At 44.2% G+C, this 12956-nt stretch overlaps 1 protein-coding gene across 4 annotated transcripts in view; it reads left to right on the top strand.

Annotated features, from left to right (window-relative positions):
- Positions 1-12956, top strand: part of NFATC1 (nuclear factor of activated T cells 1) — a 115719-nt gene that overhangs the window by 34592 nt on the left and 68171 nt on the right. For all 4 annotated transcript variants that reach the window (XM_074870525.1, XM_074870497.1, XM_074870507.1 and 1 more), the window contains exon 4: positions 10947-11149. In XM_074870525.1, the coding sequence (XP_074726626.1) occupies positions 10947-11149 (203 nt within the window). The remainder of the gene's footprint in view (positions 1-10946; positions 11150-12956) is intronic.

Here is a 12956-nt window from a genome sequence, read left to right as displayed (position 1 = left end):
CCTTTCAGTTCATTTTAGCCCTTGTGGCCTGTTGGGCAGAGCCACTCATGTTATGCTTGTTGGTCAGAGAGTCTGGTCTGTTGTATCCTTTTTTTTTTTTTTTTGGTAAAACAAGTGACATCAACCAATGGCATCACTGTTGCTCTCAAAAAACTCACTGTGTGGAATCCAATCTCTCTGTTTTTTTCACAGTTTAATCAGACTGTCTTGGAGATCAAAACCTTGAAGCTGAGCTATAAGATATACCTGACCTATTTTTGTTGCTGCATTAAGATGCTTTCCATGGAAGGCGCACTCGCAGAGAAAACTGCAGCATAATCAGAGCTGTAGGACCAGGTGGATCAAAGTTAGTTTGTGGAAGGAGGGTAGCACCAGAAGTGTGTAGTGACCTGGCAAAACACACTGCCCTTTTCTGCTCTGGGACAGGAGTCACAAATAACATGTTTATGAATCTTGTGCATGTGATAGCACTTTTTGAGGGTTGAAACAATGGAAGCAGAACCTGTCTTGAGGAACATACACGTGCAGACAGCACTTTTATGACTCTGAAGAGCAAGAGGGTTGTATTAATGTGCTTTATTCCCCAAGGAATGCAGGTGTAAATTGCACAAGGATTGGAACCAGAGGTCTGGGAAGCGTTACATTTTCCATAGTGAAGAAAGGGTTACCCAGCCACATGGCATGGTTACTGGCTTTTATTTTATAAGAAGGCTGAAGCACAAATTGATTAAACATAGAGCAGGCTGGAAATATGTAAAAACTTGTTATGAAATTTTCTCTGCTCTAATCAAGTCATGTATCTGTGATGAAGCAAAAACTATCTGGCAGAGCTGGAGATGGGAGCTCGATCACCCTATGCCCAGCTTGCTACTCGCTCTGCGCTTTTATAAAATGCCGTGAAATGCTTTCCTTCTTTTAATTCATTTCTACATTAAAAAAAATAATGGACAGAGGTACTGTGAAATTTGGAAGCCATCGATATTCATGTGACTTGCAGAAGAAGCAAGGAGGTTTATTTCAGACTTTCAGACAGCCTCCCTTCCCGCTCCCTCCTTTCCCCAAAACCAGAAAGCAGTCAGGGCTTGACTCATGGACTGTCTGATTATAATAAGTCCCACTTGGGACGTACAGCTATATAGCGTGCTAGTGCACTACGTGCTTTGTCTGCCTCTATCATTGAATTTTCAGTTCCTGCTCTGTGCTGTGGCCTTTGACTCCAATGGCTAATTAAATCTCAAGACGTCTTACATAAGAATTTTTTTGTCTTTTTAAAGGAGTTCTTGGCAAATCAGAGAAATTAAGAATTGGAAGTGTATTTATAGTAATTTTCATGGCAACAGAACAGTAAGTCCAATATTCATATTATGAATATGGCTTGGTATTTATAGCTCTCCAAATATTTACTGAGATAAAGCCTTTAAACATAGCCCCAGCTTTCTGTCTTCAGTAGCAGTTTAAATAAATGTCATTGGGATAGGAGTTAAAATTTAGGGGGAAAGCAACCATTTCTGGTCTAATACTGTCTCACCGGTGCCTATGAACCCCAAGAGGTATTTTGCCTGGAACTGTGTTGTCCCTGTCCTGTGTGAGCCAGTGTTCATCTTGATGTGCTGGAAAAGCACCTCAAAAGCATTGACCCGTAAGCGGATAACCCCTGGGGGTTGTTGGGCACCCCGTTGCCCTTGAATTTGCAGGGGTGGGAATTCAAAGTCATGCAGTTACTGCCGCACTAGTGAGCCATTGAGTGATAACGTGGCATTCGGGGAGCATGGGGTGTCTTGGATTTGGAGAAGTCGCTGATGGATATTGGCAGTGGTGCTGTGCAGTGACTGGGATGGGCATTGGTGATGGCATCACACCCATCCCACTTGTGCTGATGGCACCTGACACACACCCGAGGATCCCGGGCCAGCCTGTGCTTACCCACAAATGGGATCTTGCTGGATGCGAGTGATGCGTCAGCGGCATGACGAAAGGCAGGTTCACAGGTATAAGCTTGCCCAGGGTATCTGCCTAAGAATAGGTAATAAATTCCTGTTGCAGTGCTCCTGTGAATTTATTTTTTTTTTAACTCTTACGTGGCCATGGGTATGACTGTCCAAACTGAAAAGCTGTTATGGATGCTGAGGACAAATGTTTGAGTGGAAACTGAGTAGACTGAGGGGTTGGGTAGTTTCAAGGAGAGCACTCCCTGAAATGTAGTCCATTGCATTGGACTTTCCCCCAGACCCAGATTTTTAATTTGCGGTTTCCAGAGCCCCTCTCTCTGTTGTCAGCATGCATTTACTTAATTGCAGTTTGAAAGATTCCTGCACTTCAGCTTCGTACTGCTAAGGATCCCACCCAAATGCGAACACATGCAGGCTGCTAGGGTGGAGAGCCCCAGAAGGTCACAGGTGGTGGCCGTGCCACAGGACAAGCTATCCAAGGGATAGCAGTGCTCCGCCTCGGGTAAGTGTGGGACTGTTCACAAAGAGGAAAACTTCTTCATTCAAGTGGACTGCCTAGCATGAGTGCCACCTCCATCCCTCCACGGGAGAATGACTCTTCCTGACCCTGTCCTGCTGCACCCTTAGAGATGGGCCATGGTGTGGAGAGGGCTGACTGCCTCCAGTCACCTGGAAGTGGCACTGGGGAGTGTGGTGAGACAAGGATTAGGGGAAGGACATCTCCTTGGACTCATGGTAGAAGATGGCAGAAGAGCAGTAATGATTTCCTGGTGTCCCAATGAATAAGGTACCCAGAAGCTATAAATTCATTCTGTTAGTAACTCCTTTTCTGATGGGCATCCCTCATGTGAGTCTAACAGTTTTAGGAGGAGTGTGACTTGATTGATTTCTAGGTACGTGTATTTTTGAGGAGGAAAATCCTTCCTAGAAATAGGGAGCAGCATCTTGCGGCTGTTTAGACAAGGAGATTTCATGGCTGTGCTGAGAGCCAGCAGCCACGAAGGCTGTTTTTCCCTGGATAGAGACGGAAATTACTTGTGAGCCAGTGACTGAGTGTACAGCATCTCTATTACATTAAGATTAATAATTCCTCACAGCGTATTTGCAGCTGGAAGTTTTATATAGATCTTTATTCATCATGATGTGAACAGCTGCTCTTTTGCTGCACTGTTGAATTACAAGTCCAAGTGGCAGCACTAGAAAGTGCCACATAAAACACACTCCTGCTGTTTTCCATTCACTCCTTCTCCTGTCCAGCTCTCGCCCTCTGCCCAGGCAGAGTCCTTTGCAAGAGCAAGCCATCTTATTTTTATTTGTGGACCAGCTCTGAATACATTTGGATCTTAAAACAGAGTTTGAGTGAATCCAAGGAAAATTAGTTTTAGAAAGGAAAAATAAATCTTGAAAGTAGCACAAAAAACTGTAGGAATTCCTGTTACGTTTTTATTTGAAATAAGTGAAGGACTAAAGGTTAGTGGCATGTATGTTAAGTTGCACAGGGCATAAATTATACACTTTTTTTGGTTAACTCTCAGACAAAATTCAGCAGAAGCTATCACAGCCAGAGAGTCACCTCAGCTCCTAAGGAGGTGTTTTATTTTCTTTTTTTTCCTTTTTTTTATTCTGAAGTCTATCTGCTCTGCTGTTTTGAATAAGACGCTTCTCTTTTTTTTTGGCTTGTGCTCTCACCAGAGAACAGAGTGTACAGGAGCATCTGAGTGGCCCAAGTTTAGCACCTCCATTTTGAATCCACACTGACAAGTGGTCTGGAGCTGTGCTTTGCACCTCATCTGAAAACTGGCACCCCTACTGCATGCCTGGTTGCTGGTGAAGGGAAGAGGTACCCAGTCAGGACGATGTGCCTCTCTCAGTCCTGGGTACACTGTGGGCTGCAGCAGCCTGCGTCATTTTGGACCACAGACCTAAAAAGCACAAAGGGTGTGCGGGTGGTACGGCAGTGGCTGAAGCATGTACAACTGCAGAGCATGATACTGAAGGTGGAGGAAAACAGCTAGCAAGAGACAGGGGTGCTGCGAGACCCTCCAGCAAGACAGGTGCTGCAGGAGTTTGTTGGTGCCCTGTGGCTGCTGCGCCTCTGGCTGTATCGGCATTGCCAGGGTCGCTCCTCGCCCCGTGGGGTCCCGCATCTCTCAGCTGGGAGCTGCCAGCCCCTGCCTGGAGCTCGCTTTGTAGCACAGAGTACAGCTGCCTGCCTGTTCCCTGCCTCTGCCCTGGGGTGCGCGGTGTACCCCCTCATCTGTCAGAGGGCTGCCCAGCTTCCCTCCCAAGCAGAGGAGTCCGGGGTGGTTTGAGTCCTGCTTAGTCAATAACCCATCTCCCATGGCACGTGGTGTCAAGCTCTTTGGTTTGGGAGAGGAGGCTCAGTGGAGAGCCTCTACCATCTCCTGCCTCAGGGCACCTGAGGTGTGTTTTTTCCTCAGGCCTCCCCTAGCAAAGAAATTTAATGCCAAAATGGATCAGTATAGGCAGAGGGGATTTTGGGATGAGGAGGGCAGTCTTTTTGTGTCTTTTTTTCCCCAGAGACATAAGTTGCTGGCTCCCTCACCCTTTAGCAGCAGGTCCCTGAGTGTTCTCAACCCAGGGGCATGGAGGCAGGGCAGTTCTGTGACTGGTTGGGCAAAGGTCAGGCGGGATTTCTGCAGATGAGAACAGATGCCCGGGTCTCCTGACCTCACCCTCGGTGCCTTCGCTTCACATGACGGTCATTGCCTGCCAGTCCAACTTTTCCTTCTTCCCGTTTAATCCCGTGATGCAACAGTTTACGTCTTCTAGTGCTTCTACGTGGTAGCTAAAAGTAAATTATTTTTCTTAAAAGTCAGATTGATGACCCTATTTTTATGCATGCTTGGTGCTCACAGCTGAAATCAATACCCAAAATGTTTGTGCACTTTCTTTGTAGTTTAAACACTTTGATCTTCAGTTTGGTTTTAAAAAATCAGGACACTGAGCACTTGCTGTTGTTAGTTTTTTGAGGTTGTATATACATTTTTAAAACATGACTATTTGTTTCATTTTATCATTCATCATGTGCAGTTACTGTAACAAAAAAAAAGATCTACTGCTTGAGAAAGTTAGCACTAAAGCTGTTTGGTGTGTAGCTCCTGAAGCTCTGCCTTGAAGAGACAAGCAGCAGTTACTTTAAAAATGTAACTATTTTATAGATTTTGTCCTGTTTGACCTTTTTTAAAGCATTGGAATTACATTCCAAAACATTGATGGGAGAAAAAGGGAAAGAAGTCCCCTTTCCTCAGACTGGGCATTTAGTCTCACTAATGATTCTCTCCAGGCTGACTCAGGTTATTCCTTGAACAGTTCTAGAAATGCAGGTGGGACAGACAGACATGTAAGACATTGCTCAGTGTAAGCACTGTGGTACCTGCTGCAAGCAGCATGCCCATCAGTTACATGGTCGGATAAGAAAATGTAGATACTGTTCTTACTATTTTTAGAGGCATAAATGGGTGTATTTACTTGTTGTCTTTATTATGTGCCAAACTTAGAAAGAACAAGCACACATGTAGATGCATTGCTGATGTTACCTATGGATTGTTTTTGGCACAGACACATCATTATCATTAAGGATGCAGCCCCTAGTAGCCTGGAGAGTCTCAAGTGCAAGCTGCTGACTAGTTTAGAGGGTGAATGCTAAGTTCCTGGTCATGCCTCACTTTGTTATTAGTGGGAGCTCTGCCCTGAATGCATTGGGATGGGCTAAGCCCTAAATCAGCCACTATGGTCATTTAATGTATTTCTGGAGTCAGAGCCTGGAGGAATGCACCACTTTTGCAGTCTTTTCCCGGAACTCTCAATAAGTACACTTAAAAACTATTATGTAATGTAGGTCCCTTTTTTCCTGATGGTGTGGGTGGGTGCGGATGGTGTACCTGGCTGGTGTGTCCCATCAGAATGAGACCATTATTTCAGTGGTCTCCAGGAGCCTCTCCAGGCACAGAGGGCTTCTTGTTATGACAGGTAGCTTTCTGAGCATTTCAACAGATGCTTCAGCATGTCAAAAGCACAAAGCGCTTGGAAGGGAGCACACAGAATATTTCAGCCTTGTTTCTTAAAATAGATGTTGTGGCTTAAATAATAGAAGTTTTCCTCACAGACCCTAGAATAACCACCAATGCTGAAATAGTGTTTCAGTTATTAGACACAACGTTTGCAAGAGTTCCTCAACATTTGGTAACTGTAGCGAGGTTTGGGAAGGTTTTGCTTTTTTTCCTAATGCTCGTATTAAAAGCACCTCACCTCCTTCTGCGCATTATTTTTCAAGTCTGTTTAATTATGATCGCCACATTTCATGGATATGCACCAGGCACACAGTTAGAATCCAGGCAGTCTGGGTACGCTTATGTCTGTGATAAACCTCAGGTTATCATTGCTGTAGGACTGAATCAGAGAGTACCTTGCAGTCAGATGTTGTCTGCAAGGGGTGAAACAACACTGTTTCCCTCGCAATTTGCTGGCTGACGGAGGAAGACGCCCAGTGTTCAGCATCGCAGCGCCTGGACATGTGAAAACATTTGGCCCTGATGCATGGTGCACAGCGTGTCTCCCAGGAAAGGCTGGGGTTTGCTTTGGCACCCACACCAAGATGAGCAGCAATCTATGGGTGAGAATGAAGACGTGTTGGTGGGAGAGGGCATTGTGAAAGCGGTGACGGAGAGGTGTAGGAATCCCAGGGAAAGCTTGGTGCACTGGAGCAGTCGCCCAGCCGGTGCAGCGTTTCTCTGTGCGTCTTGCGTAAGATGATGTAAGGTGACAAAGAGCTTAACTGTGATCAGTCCTGTTCTGGTGTTAATTACCAGTGACTGCATTGCTTTTGATAGAATTAGAGGAGTGTAAAACAAGTCCACAATTAAGTCTGATTTTGATCTTGGCAGCTTCAGACGATATAAATGCAAATATCATTTGAGACCAGTTCAAATATTTTTAACAGTGTTGCTCAAAAAGGAAAAGAGCAGAGTAGTCAGTGGTCGGTCAGAACAAGAGAATTTGACATACTTTCATTTCAAAACCAAAAACACTGACCACAGAGGTCTTACCTGCATACTTAAGTTTTGCCTGCATCTTTCCTTTGTTCTAAACCAGGCAACTGCTATATCCTCACCTTTATTTGGGAAGGAAAACTCATTCAAAAACATTGTGCACCTGATCCTTATTTGCAGCTAAGTCCCTTTACACTTTCACAGCAGGGGAAAGTACAGCTCTTTCCACTTGCATATACGTATTGCCAAGCAAAGCATGCTTGGTAGGAAAGGCACATCCTTTATTATGAATGCTGCAGCCGAGAGCAGCCTTTGCCACCCGTACTCAGCTGCTGAGTTATTAAGAGAAGAGCTTCAGACTGTGTTACACAGAGAAAAAGATAAAAATAGGGTGTCTGACGCATGCATCCCATGTCGCACGCCAGGAAACAGAATCATTATACCACCAAGTACAGTATTCCAGAGCATGCGTGGAAAATATGCATGGATGTGAACACGCGAGATCTTTCCTCACTAAGAAAAATACTCAGTCCCCCTTTTCCCCCGTCCCATTTTAGATCTGTCCTGTTCCACATTCCCTTTACCTCTTGACAAATCTTAACAACCTAGAGTACTGCAGCTCTGCCTTTACTGCTACCGCTCCTCTTGTCATTTGCTGAACGATGTGACAGTAATATCACTCTCCTGTATTTTGAGGGAGCTACAGAATATTCTCACTGCACCCAGCTGAGCGTAAGCAAAATCTTGCCCATTCCCCAGACATCTGCAGCACACCAGAAACTCCCAAAGCACAACGCTGTCTGTCACAGAAATCGTGCACCGGGTGCATAGTCTAAAATTAGTCATCCACAGTATGTGCCCCTTTAAATGTTAATCCTTGCATCGTTTTCTTTTATTGCTTCTGTTGGCATACACAGTTATGTGACATAATATAAAAGTAAATAATGTGATGCAATGGTTAAAACTCAAAGGGAAATATGTATCAGAGGTCAGATGCCTTCTACTGCAGAATATGACGTAAAACTTACAGTGACGTGAGTACAGATTTTGCCTGTTTGAGTGCAGCAAAATCAACCATGTAGTGATTACATTAGGTTTTCTGGATGTTTTTGACACTTCCCAGCTCTTGAAAACTCATGTTTGTTCAGTGCTGTAGCCACTACTTGTCTTCAGGCACAGAAGTAGCTGTTGGGGAGTAAGTGACTGTGGGTAATGGATCCAGAGCAAAGCCCAGGACAGCTGTATGACAGAGCCTTTAAAAACCCACAAATATAAATTTAGTTTCAAGTTCACAAACCTTAAAAAATAATGCGAAACATGCATCTGAAATCTTATTATTTATTTTTCAGCAAGTGAACACTTCTCAGGGGAGGGAAGGTGAGCAAAGCTGAGGGCTTAGGGTGTTCGATTGCCTCCTGGTAGGAAACCTGTGGGAAAAGCACAAGCTGAGACTCAGCAGTAGGTTATGAGATATGGCAGCAGCCAAGTTCAGATTTAAAGATAAAGCCTGAAATAGCAGAACCCAGTGCAAGACCAACATTTTTTGACCTCTTTGCCCAGATTCAGTAAAACATATGGGTACCTTGGTGTGTGATTTTGCTTTTGCTGAATTGAGGTTTGAGTTACTCACTAGTCTATTTTTACCTTTTAAGCGGCCTTGTAATTCAATATGTGTTTGTTTTAATTTTACACTCTCCATAAAAAGCACCGTCCATGACGAGTTGGAGAAGTGACCGCTGGTAATGCATAGAAATTTAATCAGCTGGTGTGTCACACTGTCTTACTTTTCCCCCCTGCAAACCTGCGTGCCGCTCTCAATTAAAAATACCCTGTGATGCCTTGTGTCTTCTCCGTCACCTCAGCTTTGCCGCTGAAGCTCTGGAGATGCCGAGGCAGGGTGAGATCAGCCCAGGCCGAATCCAGGTCACTCTGCCAGCCCCGCTCACACGTGCCGGTGGCAGCAGTGAACAGCCTGGGCTGCGAGATGGCGGGGATGGGGTAGTGATGAGTAGGACAGCGGCTTCCCTGTGGCCGCCGGCTATGCCGGGAGTTCACCTGTGATCCCTGCTGGCAGCTCAGGCTGTGTGTCCACCCACGGGGGTTAAAGCCAGAAAGGCCTCTTTTTGCAGCGTAGCATAAGTGTGGGTGTCAAGGGTGGTGGGAGGCGGGTGTTCGTGTGGGGCTGAACGGAGGGCAGCATGCAGGCTTGGCTCTGCTTTTCTCTCTCCGTCGTTTTACCGATACCGCAGATTTTCAAACTACTGCTAATGTGTTTTCCATTTGACAACACTGATATAGAGCACAACCCCCCCATCATATCACAGCCCCCTGGCTCTGACCTGCCTTCATGTGGTGTCTCAGCAATGCAGAGCTGATAAAATACTGTAGTGCTGGAAATGAGCCTCCTCCTCCTGTCCCTGCACCCAGCATCCATGTGGTTTAGGTAAGGATGTAAAAATTGCTACACCAAATAAAACAAATTAAAGTGCTTCTGTTTTCCTCTTGGCTCTTCTGACCAAGGTGTGGGGTGAAAAATCTGCACTATGACAGATTAGTGATGGAAGACATGCCTAGGCACAACATTCTTCCTTGCTCATGCACTGGCCACAATGATACCTGAAACACTGCCATTATCCATTCCTGTTGCCATCAGTGTGTTTGATAACTTTGTGCCTGTGTTTGCAGTCACCAGAATTTTTCAGTGCTCTAGGAGCAAAAGTGACTTAAGATTTTTGTCCTTAATAGCATTCCTGCTGTCAGATGGTAAAATTCCCTGGAGAGATAGGTCTTATGTTATCATTGAGCCACAAATTACTTTTAAGATTTAAGGTGAGTGAAAGCAAGCAGAACACAAATGTCAACAACATCTGATACAGGTTTCACCACTTGCTTTCAGCTTTATTTAGTTTTGAACTTACATGCACCATATATTAAAAATGTTGCTCCTCACCAAATTGTGATCAGTGGCCCGATTTTGATCTATCAGATGCAGTGACAGTGGATAACTCGTGCCCAAACACGCCATTCACGGAGGAAGCTAAACCCACAACAAAGCAAGCAGGTTTGCTCTGTGATGGTACATCTCCTGGGACAGCTCACCTTGCCCACCCTTCTCTCCTATACTTGCTGCATCCTCCCTTCCCTTGGGACAAGGCTTCACAGCTAATTACTGCAAGATAACTATTTTTGTGAGACTTATTTCCTGCATTTAGTGGAGGTTGGAGCTGTCTCGGTACAGCTCTACCCATGGTCTCCTTCACACCAGGGTGAACCTGGAGTAGTTTTTTCAGGAGGTGGTGGGTATGAGGGCAGACTTTGCTCCTGCTCCATTCCCAGCCCGTGGCAGAAATAACTCTTGTTGTTATCAGAGCAGTCACTGTAACGTGGATGAGGTTCAAGTCAGACCCAGTAGCTTCAATGAGATTTTTATGCGATTATAACAAGAATTTGACAGACATGGTGAGCTACTAGTTGTGTATATGTGATCTGTCTCCACGCTGTCCCAGGAGGTATTTACCAGCATAAAAATCAGTTAATGAGGGGACGTGTCACAAGCAGCAGCCTGCTGCTGCATGAGGGATGACCTGGGGAGCTCAGGGATGGATGAGCTCTGTCCTTTCCACTTGCAAACTCTGTCGATTTTGCCATCCTCAGTACTGGGAGGGAACATTGACTTCATTGAGGTTTTTTTGCTGAAAGCCACAGCAGAATTTATGCAAAGTTTTCTGTGAGCATAGCAGGAGTGCTCAAAAGCTCACCCCATCTAAAGTGCCTCAGGTCCTTAAGGATAATGAGACATTTTCTGAGTGCACCTTTTTATTGTACCAATATTACGTTACAGGAAAAATGGAAGGGGGGAACTTAACACATAGCACCTGTCACAAGTTCTCTCCTTGAATTAGGCTCTCCTGCTTATAAAAATTTAATTGATTCCTAGCAGTTTATGTGCATGGTGCTCAGTGGGTGTTTTCTGTTCTCTTGCCAGCTACACGGTTACTTAGAAAGCGAGCCGCTCACGCTACAGCTGTTCATTGGGACTGCAGACGACCGCCTGCTGCGACCCCATGCTTTCTACCAGGTTCATCGAATCACTGGGAAGACCGTTTCCACCACCAGCCACGAAACAATACTTTCCAACACCAAAGTCCTGGAAATTCCACTTCTTCCAGAGAACAACATGAGAGCAATGTAAGACCCAGGCACTGTATCTGACTTCTTAGCAGTTCCCTCTTGGTTGCTTTCCTTGATTTCTTCTGTGTTTTTTGCGGGGTTTTGTACACAATTTTCCTTTTCATATCTTTTTTTTTTTTTTTTTAAGTCCTCTGTTATAGTAGGTTTTCACAATTTTACCAGGACAAATTGCCCCTAATCAGCTTAACAACAAAATGGACTTCACAAATATTTATGACAACTGATTGCTTTCATTCTAGAGTTTCAGCCAATGTGCTTATTTGCCATTTAAAATAAGTACTCAGTTACCAAGCTGTAAATATCTCCTACCTCAGCTCCTGCATTTAGTTTCTAAATATGACACCTCTTGCTCCTATACGCACTAGCACAAGGAACAGGGCCTATTAAAATTTATCTTTGGATGTCAAAGGAAACTCTTAGAGAGCATTTCCAAGTACCCTAGTGTTTCTTTGAGACGAATAAAACCACTCTTATTTCTTACATAATAAAAATCTGCATTTTTCATGGCATTTGTTTAGAAGCAAAGCTTCTAGAACTAAGAGGAGTAAAGGTGATACAATTTAAAAATTGGAGTTATTAAACTGGGGTTTAGTCCTGTGCAGAAATGCAGGCATGGATGTCTTAGGATCTTTGAATTAGTAGAAGTCTAAGTGATAATTAAATGCCCTGTAGGTCCATTACACACAGGTGGATTTCATAATAGGATTGTATATAAAGGTTCAAATATCCCTCTGTGTATGTGACATATGTGAGACCCTCCACATTATTTAATTTTGTCCTCTCTGCCCTTCTTGTTCAAGTGATCCTAGCCCTTATCTGAGTTGTCTCCTGCCTCGTTCAAATGATCCTAACCCTTATCTGAGGTGTCTGCCTTGAGAGGAATTCGTTCGTGCTTGCATACATGTACAACTCTCGGTGTGTCTATAAATTTGAATGTATTCATATTTATATATAGATGAGTGCACCTTTGTGTGTATGTATAGGGAGATAGATAAGTAGGTAGATAGACAGAAAGCAAGCAAGAAATCCTGGCCCCACTAAACCAAATACCATGGGAAAACCCTGGGGATCTTACTAAAATTGCAATTTCACTCCTTTTTATTCATACAGTTTTCCGTGCCTTAATGAAGTGAAAAATGGTATCAGACAGGTGAAGTCCTTCTGCATGTGGTGGTTATTAGAAGTTGTTTTGCAGTGTCATGTACAACATGCCCCGGAGTGCCTCATGTAAATAGAAGAGCTAGAATGTGTTTAGCTGCATTGCCAGCTGGGCTTAGGGTGATCACTCAAGACCTGAGGACCTCTTGTCAGTGCATTGTGTTAAAAGTCATGACAAGCCTGCAAAATTATTGGCTCCATTTGCTGTCATCATAAGCTGGCATGACTCCATTGAGGTTATTGAAATTTCACCAATTTGTACCCACACAATATTTATTTAGCCCTTTATTCATCCAGTTTGAATCACATTTTTGGCCACCTAGGAACACTATTACCATTTCAATCATCTTTCTCCCTAGAATAAAGGTAGTTACACAGTTTAGGAGCCAAGCTGAATATTTTTGTGACATGTGTGCCAGATTGTAGTAGAGCTCTCTCAAGAACCACAAACAATGCTTTGGCATATATGAGCCTTACACGTCAGTCGTCTAAAACCTCATGTAGCACTAACAATGAATTGAAATTTGGAGCCAAGGACTTTTCTCACACATACTTTGTGTATTCAGGCCTTGATTCAATGAAACATTGAAGCTCATCTGCACGTTTAAACTTTTGCACGTTTAGCTACTCCTATTGACTCCAGATT

Source organism: Strix uralensis, chromosome 1, assembly GCF_047716275.1.
Source record: "Strix uralensis isolate ZFMK-TIS-50842 chromosome 1, bStrUra1, whole genome shotgun sequence".
Taxonomy (NCBI): domain Eukaryota; kingdom Metazoa; phylum Chordata; class Aves; order Strigiformes; family Strigidae; genus Strix; species Strix uralensis.
The sequence above is the reverse complement of the archived record's forward strand: the minus strand, read 5'-3'. Positions and strand labels throughout refer to the sequence as shown.